This window comes from Serinus canaria, chromosome 1 (assembly GCF_022539315.1).
Source record: "Serinus canaria isolate serCan28SL12 chromosome 1, serCan2020, whole genome shotgun sequence".
In the NCBI taxonomy this organism is placed as follows: Eukaryota; Metazoa; Chordata; class Aves; order Passeriformes; family Fringillidae; genus Serinus; species Serinus canaria.
In genome coordinates this window covers 5,318,151-5,337,630 of record NC_066313.1, presented here as the reverse complement: position 1 = coordinate 5,337,630, position 19,480 = coordinate 5,318,151, and the positions used below count along the sequence as shown (strand labels likewise).

The window sequence follows — 19,480 nt, the reverse complement described above, 5'->3', positions numbered from 1 at the left end:
TGGAAAACAGGATATCTTAGAGCTTTTCTCTGGTCATAAACAGAGCTTCAGAAAAAGCAAGCAGCTGAATCTATGACTTTAGCCAAAAGTCAATAAATATAGGCAGTATGGTTGTTGTCTTTTCAAAAACTCCCCTATATATGACTATGGCATTAGCACTAAAAGCTTCTTTATAGCCAATATAATATAATTTCTAACCACAAAAAACCATGTCCAGAAGGAGGATGTGGACTCCTCACTCCCTACCAAATGAATTGTTAGTTCTCTAGAATCTGTAACATGCACAGAGGAATAAAAAAATCTCCTGATTGAACAGGACACAGAATTTGAGCAAGACTTTATTGTTCTGATCAAACGGCAGTAGAATTTTAAATGAAAAGCAAAGGCTTGAAACGGCAAGAACTGCTCAGATTGACATTTTTACTCTTGTCAGAAGAAAGTTTCTGTGCTCATCAGTCTCTTGTTTTGATAGATAAATGGTCCAAATAGTGCTCTCCCAGCAGTTCCAGGCAGTCTTTGTGACATTCTTAAAGGCAGTTACTTTTCAGACTACCTGCTCTGAGACCACACAGATAAATAATTAATAACACAGCTTATGAAAACTTTTCAAAGTCAATTGCCTTTCCTCTGACACACCTTTTGCTGATGTTACGTAACTGCTTTTAAAAGTGCAAATGCAGTAAACATCATCCATGGTGAACTGAGAATATAAAAAGACCTATTCCCATATATAAGCCACTGCAATCTATAACACCACTTTTATTAGCAACCTGCAATGCAGCCAACACATGGAGAAGAAGAAGCCTGAAGTAACTGCTGTGATTATTATTGTTCTTATGAATCTCTCATACAGTGGCAGTCAAAAATCCAAATACTTCCTTCAGCTCCAGACTGGAAAATAACTTTGTTGTGCCACAGAGTCAAGCAAATGAAGAGCCCCCTGCCACCAATTTCCTAAACGGATGTCTCAGCAATTATTCTGCAGACTTCTGTTAGCACAATGCTGTCACTGACGCAGCCCAGCTTCCTTCTCAGGCATACTTCCCACCCACACAAATACTCAAGAAAGCACACTCCCAGCAGTTGAAAAAAAGGTCAAAAGCACCTCTTCCCTACAAAAGCACCTACTCTTACATGTGAGCAAAAGAGCCACAATGACACCTACTTCTTGTAATTCGAAGACAGTTCAATATCCTCCTTCTGGGTATTCTGTAGCAACTATCATGGCAGTAACAGATTTTTAATCATATTAGGCTAAAAAAATACATTATTAAGTAACAATCAAACTGTTCTTATCTTAAAACCTGTTAAGGCTTACAGACCCTAAGCCTTGATCTGGCAATTGTTCAGCCGAACGTAGGAAAAACGTGTATGAGACTGTCAGCGACACAGGGCAAGGAGCCCAGGTTGGAATGCTTTTATTTTTTCCAGCTGTAAAGGAATTACTGGAGGAAAAGGACAGATAAATAATTGCCTTGTGTTCAAGCATCTGATGAGCAAACCCCCTTTTTGCTGCATTTCATTATGCAAACAGGAGGGGATGAGAGAAGAAAGGAAAACCTGCTGCGCCCCTGAACACAGCACTGCTGATAGCAGCTCCCTGAGGCTTCAGCCATTCACTCTTTCAGAGATCCAAACTTCTCATCATCACTTGTTTTTAAAAAGCTTACCTTGAGCAATGTGCAACCATTTGACCATGCTGACACCTGTAGATACTGAGCATTGTTATTTTTGAGTGACCCTGCAGCACAACTTTCTGGGGGTCATCACTGGCACTCCACACCACAGCATCCAAGTAACCTTGGATGAAACTAAAGAGATGTGATTAAAGTATCCTGCACTCAGATGGAAGGAAGAACAGCTGGAAATTGTAACAGATTATTTGAGCTGGATACTTTCTAGCCTAAATGCATTTTACACCTTAATTTAATCCTTCCATTGCAGGACTATGTGCAGAGGTGACAGTGTTAATACATTTATGAAACACAAGTCCTGGATTGTCCATTTTACATACTGAAGTCATTCACTCACCAAGCTCTCTTAGTACATCATGAAGCACGATTTCCTAGCAGTCACAAAGCAACAGCAGGGAACCCACCACCCTGCTTGGCACCAGCTGCTGAACACTGCAGGGCACATGGGATCCTGGGCGTGCAGGATGGATGCCAAGGTGGCAAAGAGGTGCCCTGGTAGAGAAGAGAGAAATCAGTTCAGAGAGGCAAGAAGGGGCCAGCACAGTTGCTTGATTTGTTTTGTATTGTCCCGCTCTGACATCCAACAATGTCCTTTCCAAAACAGGTTCGGCACCGATAACTTCTCCCAACTGAATAACAACCTCTAGCATTTAAACTGATTCATCTGTTTCTCAGGCCTGAAGAGGCACATTTTGACACAGCTCTCTAAATCGGGCAGAGGCAAACCAAAAAGGGCAGCCAAGTTGGGCAGATGCAGCTGCTTTTATTCAGGATTACCCCCATGGACACTGGCTACACCATTCCTGCTGCAACATCCACACAAAGAACATAATTCTTTCTTGCCACCCAAATTCAGCACTGCTCACTACAGGAAAAGTAATTATCTGTTAATCATCCCAGAAGTCAGAAGCCAACATAAAAGCAGCAGTTATATAAAAAAGAGAACCCACAATAACAGACCATGTCAGGTACCCATTTATCTAAATTAAAATCTTTATCCGTTTCAATGTAATAAGGAGCATAAACCTACTGATCCCATTAAATACAGCTGAAAAACATCTTACAGCAATGCTTTTCATCATAACAAAAGGTTAATCTAATGATCCTCTGCCGTATTTGATGATTATAAGACATAGTCAAATTTTATTTTTGGGGGTTGGTTTGTTGTGGTTGTTTTCTATTTTTCTGGGTTTTTTTTTAGGCCGGGGCGGGGGGGTTGCTTCTTTCTTCAGTGCTCTTCTGCACCTACTTTTCACAAAATATCTTATCTCCAACTGAGATAAGAAAAACTTTCATGGTATTTAAAGGTCTGCAGCATTTTTTCCACTACTAGCTGAAAATAACAGGGAAGCAAGGACTTCAGTGAACTGCATTTTTACCTTGAACAACACAACTTCAAACTACAAATTTTCTGAAAGCTCCTATTCTGTTTGTTATAGGAGTTTTTTTCAAAATTAAAAATTGAATTTGGACTTAGAATAGTTGATAAATGAATGGTTATATCTTTGCAGTTTTCTTCCATGCAGTGCTGCCTATTATGTAGTGAATACTGACAGTCAATATTATGGTCAAACCAGGTCATACTGCAGTAATCAAAAGAAAGAGTGTAAGTGTATAATATAATGTTATTTCCCACATGACCGATTCTAAGATTTTAGATAAAGTTTGCTGCATGGCCTAAATTATTGCCTAATGATTTTTTTTCATTAGGAAGCATTATCAGAAACAGAGAGAACAAAGAAACTCAAACTCTTTGCAGGTAGAAAATACTGTGACTACTTGCCTAGGTCTAAAACAATCCATTTGAATTTTCAGAAAGGATAATAACCTTGCAGTAGAGGTCAAGAAACAGCAGAGCCAGGAACTGCAGCTAATGGTGTTGGAATTTTCAACCTCAAATCCCAGAGCTAGGCAACTACAAACAGATGGAGCTTCCATGTAAAAATACACATAGTTTCTTCAGATGCTGGCACAACCACATCCATTTCTCCTGTTCCAACAGCTGGTGATCTGACTACTTCTCTTCAGTCTTACCTGAAGCCTTAGATACTCAGGTCAACTGATTAGAGAGAACATCCTCCTGATTTATGCACAGATAACCCCCTGTGTCCTTTTAAGAAAGCCTCTAACCCTTGGGACTAGGAGGGGTATAATTGGTATATATGAACTAATCACATCCAAAAGATTGTAAATAAAGAAACAAAGAGGAAAAAGAAACACAGAATGTAATGTCAGCATTTAGTGGCTGAAAATGGGAAAACTTGAAATGAGGAAAAAAACCCCAAGGTATTCTACAGAAGTGGGCACTTGCCTGAATCTGTTCATTGCTCCTTTCCAGAAGAGTAAACATTATAACGTTCTTCAGCTTCAAAGAGCAAAGAAGCATTTTGAACACTAAGGAAATGTAGTTTTCAATGATGACTTCTTAAAAGAGAAAACACAGAAATGATGGGGAAAAATATAATGCAATATACACATGTGTACCTACACAAGGGCAAACAATGTCAGAACCTGTCCTAGAGGTCTCATTGCTTATCAACAGTACATTGATGTTAAAATGTTAAAAGCCTTTTTCCAGAAATTTCAGTAGCTTCAGAGGTTAAAATTGAAAAAGCATTTTTGAGCAGACAGCTTTGAAGTTATAATTTGGTCTTTTCCAATCTCCTAGTAGAAAAATAGTTTTTCATGCTCTAGTCCTTAGGGAAATCCTCCAGCTTCCCAATATGACAGTTGGGCTGTAAGCAACCCAGGGAAAGGAATTCGGCATTTCCAGCAGTGCTAAGCATGATGTTGTTGTTTCCATACATAACAAACAAGCCAGATCATGCTGAAGCAAGGACTCACTTTTGACTTCTCCAGGCCTCTTCCAGTCTCTGAAGATCAGCACTTTAACCATTTGGCTCTGTCCTTTACTCTTGCTTTTTACCATGTCATTATGTGAAAGCACATCTTACAATCTTGATCTCTCTCAGAAACAACAGGGGCCACAGAAAGCCTGCAATTGCTGAGAATCAATGGGAGGTTTTCTGAGCTCTCCTGCAGCAGTTCAGGGCACTGATGTGCCTTCTGTGGATTTGGGCAATTAGACCCAGCCTGTTTATTGCTTCTTTTCACAACCAGACTAATATTTCATTTTATCATGTGCAAGTACAGTCAAACAGGTTTTTTTAACAGTCGTTGTGACATACACTGAAATACATTGCAAAAGTGCACCAGGTTTTCAAAGAAACATTCTTATCATATAAAACCACAAATTTCATTTTCTCAGAATACAACTTAAGGAGAACTTTTCTTAAGGAGAAGTCAGCTGCTAGAATTATTTCCTCTTCATGCTATGATTACAATCTAAATCTTAGATTTGCACAACCCTCTTTTGAAACTGCATAGTTTTTTTTTAACTCAGGAAACGAAGAGCTAAAGTGCTGCCTACAAGAACCCCTAGGACAAAGTTGTACCTAAACTTCTGTACAGTGCTGAGGCTTTCATAGTCACGATGTTGTGTTTTAAAGATCTTAGAAAGCCAACATCAATAGATTCTCAAAGGAAAAAAAAAGTATCAACAACAGGAAAACCAAAAACTTTTAAATACTTCCTTAGTCTATCATTCAAGATTCTTTAGCTGCTTTATCAATGAGAAATTTTGGGGTTCAACTGGAGCTGGGTGATCTTCTTAGACAATGATTATCTGTATTGAATTCCTGGGACAACTATAAGGTTAGTTTTCATAATTAATTCTGAATCATCTGTTTAAATTTTAAGGAGCCATTCACAGTCATCTGTGCTGTGTGTCAAGTGTCACAACTACATCTGAATTATGCAAAGGAAAAAAGTTGTGTGTGACAGTCTGTTATTTTCCTATCAGAAATGAAAATGAGTTCACAAAGCTTTAGAGAGCTTAAGAGCTGATTTAGTATTCACAGCATCTACTACAAGAGACCTGGCGCATCCAGGGAGCTTCCTAAGGAAGATAAATCCTTGTTTCTGTGTTTGGACACTTTTGACACTGTCCTGCTGCTACAAGCTTTCTGGAAAGTGTTGTACCCCTAAAAATACACCCAAGGCTGAATGTTTCCAGAAATTCTTCAGCAAGTTTGATGGCAGCTGACCGCAGAGACAGTCATTCTCTGCCAAAATAGGATCTTGGGAGATTTTGCTGGGCTCCCAGTTCTGACCACACACAAGTCATTTCCAGACCAGCTGCCAGTCTGGGCTTGGGGCAGCTGCTCCAGTTTGCCTTCCTCTCATCCTTGCTGCTGCAGACACACACTGAGCCAAGGAAACCTGCCAGAAATCTCAGAAATCCCAAACAGTGACCTCCACAGCACTGTGTGGAAGTGCTGTTTGATGCATCTTAGCTCTGTATTTGTATCATTTCCATGCAGTTCAGCCCCAGTGTGGAATACAGACACATGCCAACACTAAGCAGGGGTTACTCCAGCAGCCCTCCTTCCCAGCCATTCCACTTCCTAAAGTGCTCCTCACAACTCTTGCACATGATGTACTCTCCCCTATCTCTCCAGCTCTCCTCACCACACACTTGATTCCATGCAGGCTGTCCTGGGACTCATTCTACCTAACACAGGAGCTTTTAAAGAGAATCACATTGCAGTGCAGTAAGAAACTGAAGCAAAGAGAAAGGCATGCTTAAGAGCTACAGAGTAGTTGGAAAATGTGAAAAGGAGGAAAGCTAAAGCCCAATCTGCACTAGAGAAGTTTTGCCAGCATAGCTGAATCCCAGATCTCAAGACACAGATGGTTTAAACAGCCCTGGAACCAATGGGGTTTCTGCCATTAGCATTTATGCCAATCCACTGCGTGAGCATAATTCTTCTGGCTAAAATATTCAGTTGTGTCGATGCTAGGATTTAAATCCCTAAAAAAATATAATTAAAACCAAACAAACAGAAAAAACCCCCAACAACAAAAACTCCACACAACAGGAAAAGCACATGAAAGAAGCAAATGAGGACTTTCTGGTTATCCTGTGATGCTCATGGAAAGTCTGATCAGTTACCTGCCCACATTAATGCTCTGTCTCCATGCAGGAGAAAGCAGGTACAAGAACAGTTCTCTGTATTGTATCACCAGCACTGTGGCACCCCATGCAGAATATATCAAAAATCATGTCCTGGTTAGCATAGATCTAAGTTTGAGGGCAAAGAATCTGAATTTTAGAATGACAGCCCTGACCTAAGTGTACAAGTCATCAAGGTGAGTAGAAGTGATCAAGGCAAGGCAGCCTATCATCTTCTGGCAGAAAAGCATTGTCTGAAAGAAAAAACCAAACATTTCTCCACAACAGAATCCTGTGCCATGGATGCATCACTTTGAGAAAGCTTTCCACAAATTCTTCCAGCTTTTCTGGCAGCTTTCCTCCCTGTCTTTCCCTTGGAGACAGGACAAAAATAAAAATCTTGAATTCTGCTTCCTATAAAAGGTTGGTGCTCTTAATATCCCTCCCTATTCCAAAATCATCAGCTTAAAGGACTGTTTTGTTTGTTTTGCTTTAAGTACTTCTTAGCCAGGACTACATGCACATCATTTAGGGGAAATAGCCTGAATTGTCTCAGTTAGTCCTGATAAAGGAAATGTTAGAGAAGTGCTGTTTAGGGCAAATCCAATGCAGAGTTTGCATCAGATAGGATTATACCATGCCATATGGATAATAAGATCAAGGGGAAATGACCTTCAGTCTCCAAGATGATCAGATGAGGACTAGAACAAAGACAAATGACACAGTGAGAAGAAGTACAGTAAAAGACACTGGGAAATATGCAGTAAGACGAATACTATCTAAAATACCATCAGTCTCCAAAAACTAGTCAGAGATGAGATGAGATTAAAGATTAAGTGAATTTTGCCATCTCTCCTAACTGTAAGTGCTCAGCCACAGACTTGTTCTTGTGTCACACAGAATCCTGCTGCAGATGAGGAGCACAGGGACTTGTCGTCTTCACTCCTCTTCCAGCAAACTCTTCTGAGACCAATTCTCCCTCAAAGCTGTCCTGGTGATCACAGAGCAGAAAAATAATTCCCCAACTGTTGGACCAGGGTATAGTCTGAAAATTATATTTTGTTATGCTATAGATTGAAATAGAGATCTTCTCCAGGCATACATTTGAAAATATTGATTGTTTTGTTACTGAACTTCCTTCTTGCAATAGAGTTTCAGAGGGAGGTCTGTCAGTGAAGGAGGTTTGGGACTTGCAGCTGCACACACAAGTGTTTTCAGAGGGCTGTCAAAGAACACATGGCCTCAAAGCATAAGGATGAGTAGGAAGTGGGAGAAACAAGGCTGCATTTTATGACTGTTCAAGCAAACTAAAACTGCCTCTCAACCTCCTTGCTCCAGCATTGCCTTGTAATTCCTACAGGTTTCAAGCCCCTACCTGAAAAGGCAGGTTTTTTGGAACACAAGGAAACCATTCTGCATTTTCAACCCCCTGTACAAATTTAGTTGATAGCAATGAAAACAAGCCACTCCTGCCTAGGAAGAATCTAGTTGTACAATTTAGGTAAAAAATGGGTGATTAGTCACTTCTTTGATTCACTACCAATCAAGAAAAAAAAAAAAACTTCAAGTAAAAACAAACAGGAACCTTGCTTTTTCTTCACTAGGACTAAAGTAAAAATTTTAAACTTTTTCTTAATACAGAAAATTTTTGGTTGAATGGAACATTTCAGGCATGTTAGATCCAGACTAAACAAAGGATGAATGCCAAAGAGTGGGGATGGAAGTGAGTGGCCCACTTATGTTAAGGAGGGTTCAAGTTCAGATCCCAACCCCAAGTCCAAGAGCGTATGTGCCTCTAAGGACAGGGTGGTGGCCACAGGGTTACATGAGATTTTGTCTTTATCATCATGGTCGTGCCATTCTGCTCAGTGTGGAGGTCACACTGGGGGCTGGGGTGCTCAAACACCACCCTATAGTTATTTATAGTTATAGTCACATATAGTTATTTATTTAAAGAGCTTTGAGCATTAGCAGCAGCAGAGATGGCAGGAAGCAGCTCCCATGGGAACTACTGTCCAGGACCTGATTTCTGGGGCTCTTCCACAACATACACAACACAACAGACAACTAGCCAGGCCTTTATTCTGGGAGATCTGGCCTAGGGACTCAGATCAGCCTCAAATGAGGGAGGAAACCAAATCCCTTCACCTAACAAAGAAACAAATCACTGTCATATCCTCTGGAGAACTATGAATAGAGGAATGAAATCTTCTCTTTCTCCAGCCAAATATGATCAAATCATAACAGGTTCATTCTGTGACCACCCAAGTAACTGAAGCTGGATTTGGGACTCGTGTTATATAAGCAAGTCCATCATCCTGTGTTCTTGCTGCTCCTCCTTCCCTCCCCCCCCACACCCCTCAGCTAGATTAAAACAGATGGCAGAGGGACATGAAATAAAGAGCAAACACAGGCAAGTGACTAATTTTCCAAAAGGAGACAGAAAGCCAAACCCTTAACTTCAACGTTAGCAGCAGCAAGGAATGCATAATTACCCTCTGAACATCACATTCCTCCACATAAGCAGATGCAGTGGTTGCTACAGATAAGATGACAACAAGCAGGGGAGGATCCTCCAGGCAGGCTTGACAGGCAGTCTGGGACTACACTGCAGTCCTAGACACACAAGCAGAGAACCTGGCAAGGGAATCACAGTGGGAAATATGAAGGTAAGTTAATTACACCAAGGAGATGAGGACAGAGCTATTCCAGTGCTTCCCTTCTACCAGAGAGCACTGTCTTCATTCCTGTCCTGCTGGAGTTGGTGCTTGCATCTCTCCTGTCAGCATCCAGTGGCAGAGGGCAAATTCCCCTTCCCTAGCAGCTAAAGGAAGGCTTCAGACTTGGCATTTCAGCTGCTTCAGTGGAAGCACTACCTATCTCTGTTGCAATAACATGACAAAGTAGACATTTGGGGTGGTAATTTTCAGGGCTAAGTCTATCAGACTTTGTCATTTTAGCCATTTGGGATTATTTCTGCTGGCAGAACAAATTTAAAGAAACATCCAGAAAATCTAAAGCAAGCATAATCTTTGTTGTGCCTGACACAAAGCACACTGCAGCACATCATTTTGCCAACCAAAGGATTTTTAAGACTGTTACACAACTAAGAAAAGCACCAAACCCAGGTTCAAGGCATAGAAAGGTACTTTCCTTTGCCATTCTGTAAGAAATCAGAGCACCTGTGCTCAGACATGGAGATACCTATTCTCCAGGATGCAGATTTGTTTCCTTCCTGTGTTATGTTGCTATTCAGAGCATGCTGCTAAGCCTATTTATTTGCCTATGCTTCTCCTGAGGCGTGCTTGGGAGACAGAACTCCACATTATCTTTAGTTGATATTAGTTCAATTGATTTATCTGTAATTTTGCAGTTATTTGTTGTCTGTGTTTCCAGGTCTGTTGTGACCTTTTACAAGTGGAATTTATAAATAACTCCAGTTTGTGGAGACTCATACAACAATAACTAAACAGCTTTTAAGATATTCCTCCAGCTGCCAATACATTTCAGGTCCAAACTGTGCTCAGTCCCATGGACTGGATAGCATCACCCAAACAGGGAATCTTAAGCATTACTTTAACATGCATATACAAATATTTGCTGACAGATTAAGAACTGGAAATAATTCTACCTCTGAGTTAACTGGCAGATATGGGAGGGAAAAAAGAAAAAATAAGGTTTTAAGCATGAAGAAATGCAGACTGGGTAAGGAGAGTTGGCAACCTTGTAATTTCTGCTTCGCACTTCAATCTCCTGACAGACATCTACTTTGCATTCCAGGAAAGGCAGGCTTGCTGCAGCAGCCTTCAGCTGGCAAGGAACTTCCCTTACAAACCTTGTCCCAGGGATGCACTGTGCCTTTAGGAGCCTTAGGAAGAGTTATTGGCAGGAAAGAATTTAAGAACACCACGAATCAGGTGAAAGTGTCCCTCTACCCTTCCTTCTCTGTTGGGACATGGGAGTTCAAGATCAAAATACACATCCCCTACCAGATCCAAGTAGAAGCTCCTCTTTCTTAAATGGGATTTTTTTAATCCAAAGCAGCAATATTTCCCTCTACTCATACTTAATATGATGGATGAAGCTAATTGTCTTTAGTACATCACTTGGTCAGTATCTAAAGACACACATTAGGAAGTCACATTAGGAGGGATTTGTACAATTTTATAAAGCCCCATAAAAATTTTTAGATCCAATTGGCTTGCAGGTCAGAGTGTCCAACAGAGCAAGAGACACCTGCTGGCAAGTGAAGTGTTCCATTTCAAAGCTGCCTGAAGCCTGGTGGAAGGTGGAAAAGTAGGAGCTTTCTCTGCCCTGGCACAATTTTGTGATTACTTAAAGCACAAAGGCTGCTATTGCTGCCTGTAGCAGTTTAAATGCCCTAAATTCAATCCCTGGCTTATTTTGCTGTCTGATTACTGTTACTGTTTTTTAATTAAGACACATTTTGCTAATGAACCCACACAGAAAAAAAGCAAACACCTTCTCCCACCCTTCTCAGTACCTTCAGAAAACCTGTATTCAAAAGCAGTACTTAAACACTGATCAGCAAGTTTTTCTCCCCACCAATGCTAAAAGCAATATATATATTAAAAAAAAAAAAACAGAAAACAGAAAAAGAAACAGAAAAGAAACAGAAAAAGAAAACAGAAAAAGAAAACGAAAACAGAAAAGAAAAAGAAAACAGAAAAAGAAAACGAAAACAGAAAAAGAAAACGAAAACAGAAAAAGAAAACGAAAACAGAAAAAGAAAACGAAAACAGAAAAAGAAAACGAAACAGAAAAAGAAACGAAAACAGAAAAAGAAAACGAAAACAGAAAAAGAAAACGAAAACAGAAAAAGAAAACGAAAACAGAAAAAGAAAACGAAAACAGAAAAAGAAAACGAAAACAGAAAAAGAAAACAGAAAAAGAGAAAACAGAAAAAGAAAAAGAAAACAGAAAAAGAAAAAGAAAACAGAAAAAGAAAAAGAAAACAGAAAAAGAAAAAGAAAACAGAAAAAGAAAAAGAAAACAGAAAAAGAGAAAACAGAAAAAGAAAAAGAAAACAGAAAAAGGCCCAAAAATCAAGAGCTGTACATTTCTAGCACCTCAATCTACATTCAGAACCCCAAACAGAAGACCGATGATGCCTTTCTCAAAGGTATTCCCAGTCAGGTTTCTCCAGCATTAGGCATTAATTATTTTTCATGTTTTCAAAGGCAGAGTAGTGCTGTTTTCCAAACCTGGAAAGGCAGACTAAGGCTGTTAAACAAGATCAATTACATTGTTATTTTGTAAATCTTAGTCACAATGGTGGGTTATGTGCTTAATAACACACACACATGCTCAAGAAAAGCTGAAACACCTGCAACATCCATTTTTCTTGAGTGGTCACTAGACAAACTCAATGCTTACTTTTATGATAAGGCTGCACAGACATTTTCACCCATGCCTTCTAAACATGATCAGTAAGATGATATATGTGTCTGTCTACAGAAAAGGAAGTATTTACATGCAGGTCACCTTAATATGCCAGATCTGGAAGGGAAGGAAAAAAGATTTGTAGAAGTGGCTAATTCCTCCAAAATAATAATATTACTGTGTCCAAGATAAGAGGCATGCTATCTTAGGTGAACAGCAGCTTCCTTGGTTTACAGAGCTCTTGTTCAACAATCATAAATAATAATAAAAAGTACAAGACACCATTTTCACCAGTCTTAAATTCAGGACAATGCAATGCAATCAAAATTTCAAGTCTTTCCAGCGTTTTGGAACAACAGCTGACTATTGAAAAGATAATAAAAAACAACACTTCCATCTGCAGCAAGAGCAGGTGCCATGGAATTTGAGTTATCAGTGATAAGCTGATAGATTCTAAAAGAGGGGCACTGAGCTGCCAACTCCACAAAAGTAGCCTTACAAACATCTGGACTGTAGTAATTCTGAAAATAGCTGCATGCTTGAAATAGTCACTGCTAAACCCATTCTACAAGAGATAAATCATGCTACTAAGAGAAAGCAATAAAAATAAACAAACTAAGGTTCCAGGGAATTCCTCTTGTTTTACAAAGAATTATCAGAAGCACTGTAATGAATTTGCTCAAAAATTGACAAGGAAAGGCTTAAGCAGAGGGGCAGAGGTCACCTCTCCTGCATCCTAATCCAGTACACTGTCTACAGGATCATCCTTCATACTCCTAAAAGTGGGTTGGTTGCTTGCTGAGGACAGAAGCCAGCCATTGCAACTGACTGAATTGAGTTCCACTTAAGAAAAAAAAAAAAAAAAAAACCAGAATAAGGTCACTTCTGGCCATTATCAAAAAAGAAAGAAGCAGCAGTCCTTAAATACTGCCAAATGCTTCACCTCCACATATTTATAAAACAATCTTTTTAGTAATGATCACCCAGTAAAGCTGCACCAGTTCGAAATGGATCCCCACCAGGAAAGCCACCAAATTTTGTGACTGGCAGTCCTAACAAGCACAGCCCTCATGGCTCTGCCTCCACACAGAGAGGCATAATTACTGCACAGAAATGTGCACATTTCTGCCACTGTGCTTCTCATAAAGAGCATCCAAATCACAGCAGCACTAAGGAAACTGCTTATTCCTACACACCACTTTTACAAATCTACCCATAGTGTCTTCCTTACTCCACAGTCTCAAACTGAAGAATCTTTCAAAAACGATTAATCAGCTTTCATTAGCTCTAAATTGCTTTTTCCTTGCTTGCAATTAAGGACTAATATCCAAAGGGTTAGAAATTTATAAGGTGATTAACCATAATGAGTGATTAACCATAGTATGATCAATTGCTGAATATCAACAGATATCTTAGTTTTTTTCCCAACAATCTTTTTTTCCCTATGTATTTGCACAAGCTTTAAAAGGAAGATTTATTTAGCAGAGGTTGAGCATTCACCAGATAATAGCATATGTGTCTGTTCCTTCCCTAGAAGGCAGCTAGCTATAGACAAAAATATCTGCAAAATAGAAATTAGTGTGTATTCAGAAGGTTTTAAGGTGACACTGACATGATGAAAGATCTGTTTTGACATGTGTAAAGTATATTTCAAGTTCAGAGAAAGGAACACAGAAAGTACACACATGTTGTGATCAGCTCATGTACAGGACAATTATCTGCTAAGCATGTGCAAATATCACCACATAAAATACATTTCCTTTCCTTGTGCTTCCATTCAATTAAATGTTGGTCAGTCAGTGCTAAAAACATTCTTGAGCAGTCAGTAGCATATTAAGCACTGCCTGGACTAAAATATCAAACCAAGTGAATGAGTTGGGTCCAAGGTTATAAACAGTAAACAAGATTCTTTTTCAGCCACTCCAGCATAATATCAAAAAGCTTTAGTTTTGTTAATGAAACCAAATTTCTGAAAGAAAAAATATTCACTAATTTCACGTATTTCCCTACTTGTGGCATCCAATGTAAAACAAGTGCAACTCACTCAATACACTCAAAAATCTGTGAAAGATGGGCCCCACTTAGGTGTTCATCAAGTAGATCTTACACAAGAAATTGCAGGTCAACACTCACTAGAGGATGAAACCTGATCCTCTTTAGAGCAGAGCTTGTCACTCACAGTAAAAGCTGGAAACTCCAATTCAGCTGCACTCTGCAGGGTACTCAGAAACTCTTTTTGATAAGAGCACATCCCCAGAACAACCAAGAACTTATTTCATCAGTATTTCTTTGTATTTTTCTTCCTGCAAAGCCATAGGAGGAGTTAGGCTATTTCCATAGAAAGAGTCATTAGCAGAACAAGTAGCACCCAAGTCTTCTTCAGTCTTCTCTGGCAGAAACCACAGAACAGCAAAACTTGAGGAAAAGTAAAGATGTTCTCAGGACTCTAATGTACATCTAATATTTCACTTAGCCAATAAGTGAACCATCTGAAGCTTTAAAACATATTAAGATGTTTCATTTTAGAGATGTGTAAGAGGAAGATGTAAAATGACACTTTTGTCACACCGTTTTTTCTTCTCCTGTTTGTATGGTGTCACTCCAGGGCATATGGCAATGTTTCACAATCTGTTTTCTCTTCAAAGCTATGTCCAAGTTAAGAAATCCCATGTTTAGCTAATACATGAGGAATGAGTCACGTATTGATGGGGAAAACGAGTTTATATGGGGAAAATAAGCATTAAGCCTGCTGCATTATTGTTTTCAACAGTCATTACATTGCTTAGTGGAGCAGACAGCACGAGCCTAAAAAGAAGTATTAGTGCTTACTTTAGGATGAGGTTGTTCACATTTAACCAGTTTCAGGACTCCTCTATAAAGCATTTAGAATAAGTAAGGGAAGTAAGTATTTTTAGCCACTCAAGAAACTAGGCTGCAGTTTGGAGCCAGAATCATTTCTAATGCTAAGTCTGAACTTCTTGTAAGCTTAGGGCCCATAGTCTTTTAAGACGACAAAAATCAAGGGTGTGTCATCTGAATGTTTTTACTTTTCCAACAGGTAACTGCTACGGGTAAAGATCATCTTTAAAAGGGAACATGGATTTAATAAATGCAACTGAACAAAACAGCACATCAGAAGAACCTTTCAAATGGGTGACATCCAAGATTCTCATTTCCATTACCCTGTCTGTGCTGGCTCTAATGACAACGGCCATCAATTCTCTCGTGATGACTGCAATAATTGTGACAAGAAAGCTCCACCACCCCGCCAACTATCTAATCTGCTCTCTTGCAGTGACTGACTTCCTTGTGGCAGTCCTGGTGATGCCCTTCAGCATTGTCTACATCGTAAAGGAGACCTGGATCATGGGGCAGGTGGTGTGTGACATTTGGCTGAGCGTGGACATCACGTGCTGCACTTGTTCCATCTTGCACCTCTCCGCCATTGCTCTGGACCGGTACAGAGCGATCACGGATGCCGTGGAATATGCCCGGAAAAGGACACCTAAGCACGCTGGCATCATGATAGCAGTTGTATGGATCATATCCATTTTTATCTCCATGCCACCTTTGTTTTGGAGGCACCAGACAACCAGCAGGGAGGACGAATGCATCATCAAACACGACCACATTGTTTTCACCATTTACTCCACATTTGGCGCCTTCTACATCCCTCTGGCCTTGATCCTGATCCTTTACTACAAGATCTACAAAGCAGCAAAGACATTTCACAGGAGAAGTGTCAGCCGGATCGTGAGGGAGGAGGGCGTGAATGGACAAGTCCTTTTGGATGCAGGTGAAAGAAGCACCAAATCAACTTCAATGCCCAGCACAACAGAGAAAACCTCAGATCCGCTGGTGAGCTCTGATAAAATCAACATCACCCTACGAAGTCCCAGGTCTGAATCCAAGCACGAGAAATCCTGGAAAAAACAGAGAATCTCCAGCACGAGAGAGAGAAAGGCAGCAACGACACTGGGTTTGATCCTGGGGGCATTTGTGATCTGCTGGCTCCCATTTTTTGTAAAAGAAGTAGTTGTTAATACCTGTGAAACATGTCACATCTCAGAGGACATGTCTAATTTCCTAGCATGGCTGGGATATATAAACTCCCTTATTAACCCTTTAATCTACACAATCTTTAATGAAGATTTCAAGAAAGCCTTCCAGAAGCTTGTACGGTGTGGGCAATACCTTTAAGAGCTTTTGTTCATATAAGAACACAGTCATTGTTTTTTAACCTGTATAAATTTATATAACTGAGATGGCATTTGTTGTATTTAAGGCAAAGCACCAGGACTCTGCATTTACATTATAATGACTTTTTTTGTATAGGTAATATTGGGAGCATTGATTGCCCAAGCTTTAAAGAGATGGATCATCTGGGATTGGTTTTGCTCTAGAAAAAGAGGTAGCTCTGATCCAGTTGAGATTGCACAGCTGCCTAGCTTGAAGCATAAGGTATTACCTTAAATATGAAGAAAATATGCACTTGAAGTAGATGAAGAAACAAAAGTTTTTTAAAAGTAACCCTCGGTCATCAATGAAATGTTAAGTAAAACAACACACACAAGTTTTAAACCCTTCTGATATAAGATAGAAAATACACCATGGAATGACAACATGATTTTAACAGTCTGGCACAGGCCTGCAGCATAGAGCCAAGCCATTCACAGCCAAGGGTAGTAGCTTTAAACATATCTACCATCATCCTAAGTCAGTAAGCTGCAGCCCTGCCTTTTCCCATAGGTGACTTCCCTGTGTTACACAGCATCTCAGCAGCAGGCATGGGGCTCTCATGAGTTACCAGTTTCATAGCAAGCCAGTGTTGGGAGCCCTCTGCCATTGCACACCCAGGGCAGATGTGAGCATAACCCCAAGGGAAACAGCCAAACATCTGGGGCACCTCCAGTGAGCTGAGTACATGGAGTGCCTGGTGCTTTGAGGCACCACTTGTGTGGGAAAGGGAAGGTTCATAAAGCGCAGCTGGTTCTCCTTGTGGAGATATTAGAAGGGAGAGAAGCAGGAGACAAGGAGACTCCCCTTTCTCCATGTCCTCACACCTGTCCAGGCACAGAGCCTGTGACCTGCGGCACCAAACCAGCCACAGCTCATACCAGGGCTGAGCACCACTGACAGAGGGTGGCTTAGTAAGGTTTGAAGATCTGGGGCTGACAGCCCCAGCTCAGCATGTTCAGCCCTCCATCCTCAGAAGCCTGATGCCCCTGAGCCTCTTCTCAACTGCCCTAAGCACCAGGACTGTGCTCCCTTTCCAAGCAAGTGAGAAAGCAAGTGGCAGCATGGGTCTCTGGAAAAGGCTGTGGAGCACCTTCTGCAGCAAGGGAAGAGGGAGTGACCTCAGTATGCACTGCACCCTGGGCAGGGGATCCTGTGGGATGCTCACTGAGAAGCTCACCTCTAAACCCCTCCTTCTCCCAGAGCATCCATCCATATCCCCATTCCCAGCAGAGTTAAAAAGGCATTACAGGAACTCCAGCCCACCCTAATTTAGTTAGTCAAATGAACAAATCCCTTCTAAGGCCTGAAAGATGGCAGCTTGGCCAATCCTGACTGATATGCACTAGATGCCACACCATGAAGCTGTTCAGAGCCACACCAAAGTCCAGGTTTTGCACTTTTCAGGACAAACAGATTCAGGCTGTGTCACTAAGAGCCCAGATTCAAATTCTTTGTCAGACATTCAGTGCTGCCTCACAGGAACAGGGACTTGAAGCTCCTTACAGGGATTACAAACCCCACTGTCAGCAGCAGCAACCTCCTGCAAAGGTTTTCCAGTTTGGTACCTGGGCCACCAGCCTAGGAACACCACAAAGGAACCGAGAAATGACAGCACCATGGTCACCTTTAGCTGGGGAAAGGTGTCACTGGCCCTTGCAATTGTTCTTCCAAGAGATTTTCAGTGGTTTATATTAGACAAAAAAGTCAACACTGCCAACAATTATTACAAACTCTGGAGTTTGTAATAATTTTTGTATTTTCCCTGCTGGCTACCAGCTGACACAACAGTTGTCAAAAGGGTTTCCTGCAAGATGACGAGGTTTGAAACTTGAGATACCGAACTAATTTGTTTCTGTCACTTACAACTTACTGTATTCTGCTTTCACATCAAGGTCCAAATGAAATGCTATTCAGAATTAGCAGGAACAGTGCATTTGCTGTTGATTTTAACACAGCCAGGAATCTAATGGAAAGCTCACTTGTCATACCATGGAGCTGTAGCACAGCAGTGGCACAGCTAAATTTTGAAGGTACTGGGATGCGACAGAGAGGAATTGGCTCATGCTCAGTGCATGCCAGCACGCTTTATTCCCATTGCAGTCAGAGCACAGCCTCTGCAGCCCCCATGACCTCAGCACTGGCTGCATTATGCTGACAGAAAAAATTGCTCTCAGCATCAGCTGTGCTCTACTGTCTCCAGAAAGAGACATGAATTTTAGCTTTCCAAAAGGATTAGCAGATTAGCAGGAGGCAGCACAGAAAATCTCACAAAATCATTCACTCCTGAAGACCTCTGTTTCCCACATTTCCTGATTCGTAACCCTGGCTGTCTTGGGGGAATCCATTCCTCTCCCCCTGCCACTTCCTTTATGGCTGCTGGAGTATAGACTATATTGTTTACCCTCTTACTAGTAAGATGTTTGACAATATTTTGTGAAATCAAATTGGAAGGAAAAATAGGGGCTGCTTTTCAGGAGGAAAGATACTTAAAATACTCATTTAAATAATAATGGGTGAAGCTGAAAGAAGGAACCATATGTAGATAAACAGAAAATATCTGTCAGTTATGCACTGTTAACAGTATTATATTCTGAAACTAATTAAGCTGCTAAACATTTCTCAAGATGCAGGGTGGTTTCTTTTGTACCATTTTCACTGAGCTGTATCTGCTCACCCTTCAGCACAGCGGTGGGAGAGGCACTACAAGAAATCTGACCAAACAAGTGGGAAGTTATTCCATTAAAAGCACTTGCAGCTTGTGGACCATCATTTCTTGGTGTCTGACTGCGACTCATCTCTTGTTCCCTTACAGAACCCACTGTGCCAAACACTTCCCCACACAGCACCACACAGTATCATTTCATCTCTAGCATTTACCCATGCATGTGATACATCCAGAAAAAAAATACAAGAATTCCCCTTTCAAAATGGATAGATGTTAAGATGTCCACAGGATGCTGCTTTCCCTCCCCATGAAGCACACAGTCTTCCACCACTGGACCTTAGCACCAGGTTGAAGGAGCACAATTTTATGGACTGGAGCTAAGATTATTTTGCAAGCTCTGTGCCCTGTGAGAGTTCAGTCTCAGCAAAGAGAAAAAAAAAAAAAAAAAGTGTCTGGTTTCCCACC

The 19,480-nt window shown here is 40.7% G+C and overlaps 1 protein-coding gene across 3 annotated transcripts in view; it reads left to right on the top strand.

Annotated features, from left to right (window-relative positions):
* HTR1F (5-hydroxytryptamine receptor 1F) overlaps nt 1-19,122 on the top strand; it is a 104,768-nt gene extending 85,646 nt beyond the window's left edge. Inside the window, exons 1-2 of one of the 3 annotated variants that reach the window (XM_018916849.3) lie at nt 11,496-11,851; nt 15,170-19,122. In XM_018916849.3, the coding sequence (XP_018772394.1) occupies nt 15,208-16,311 (1,104 nt within the window). In that variant the 5' untranslated portion in view covers nt 11,496-11,851; nt 15,170-15,207 and the 3' untranslated portion in view covers nt 16,312-19,122. Of the gene's footprint in view, nt 1-7,608; nt 11,311-11,495; nt 11,852-15,169 lie in introns of those variants that run through there. The other 2 variants (XR_007778078.1, XM_018916850.3) reach the window with 2 other exon arrangements.
* Nucleotides 19,123-19,480: the final 358 nt, after the last annotated feature.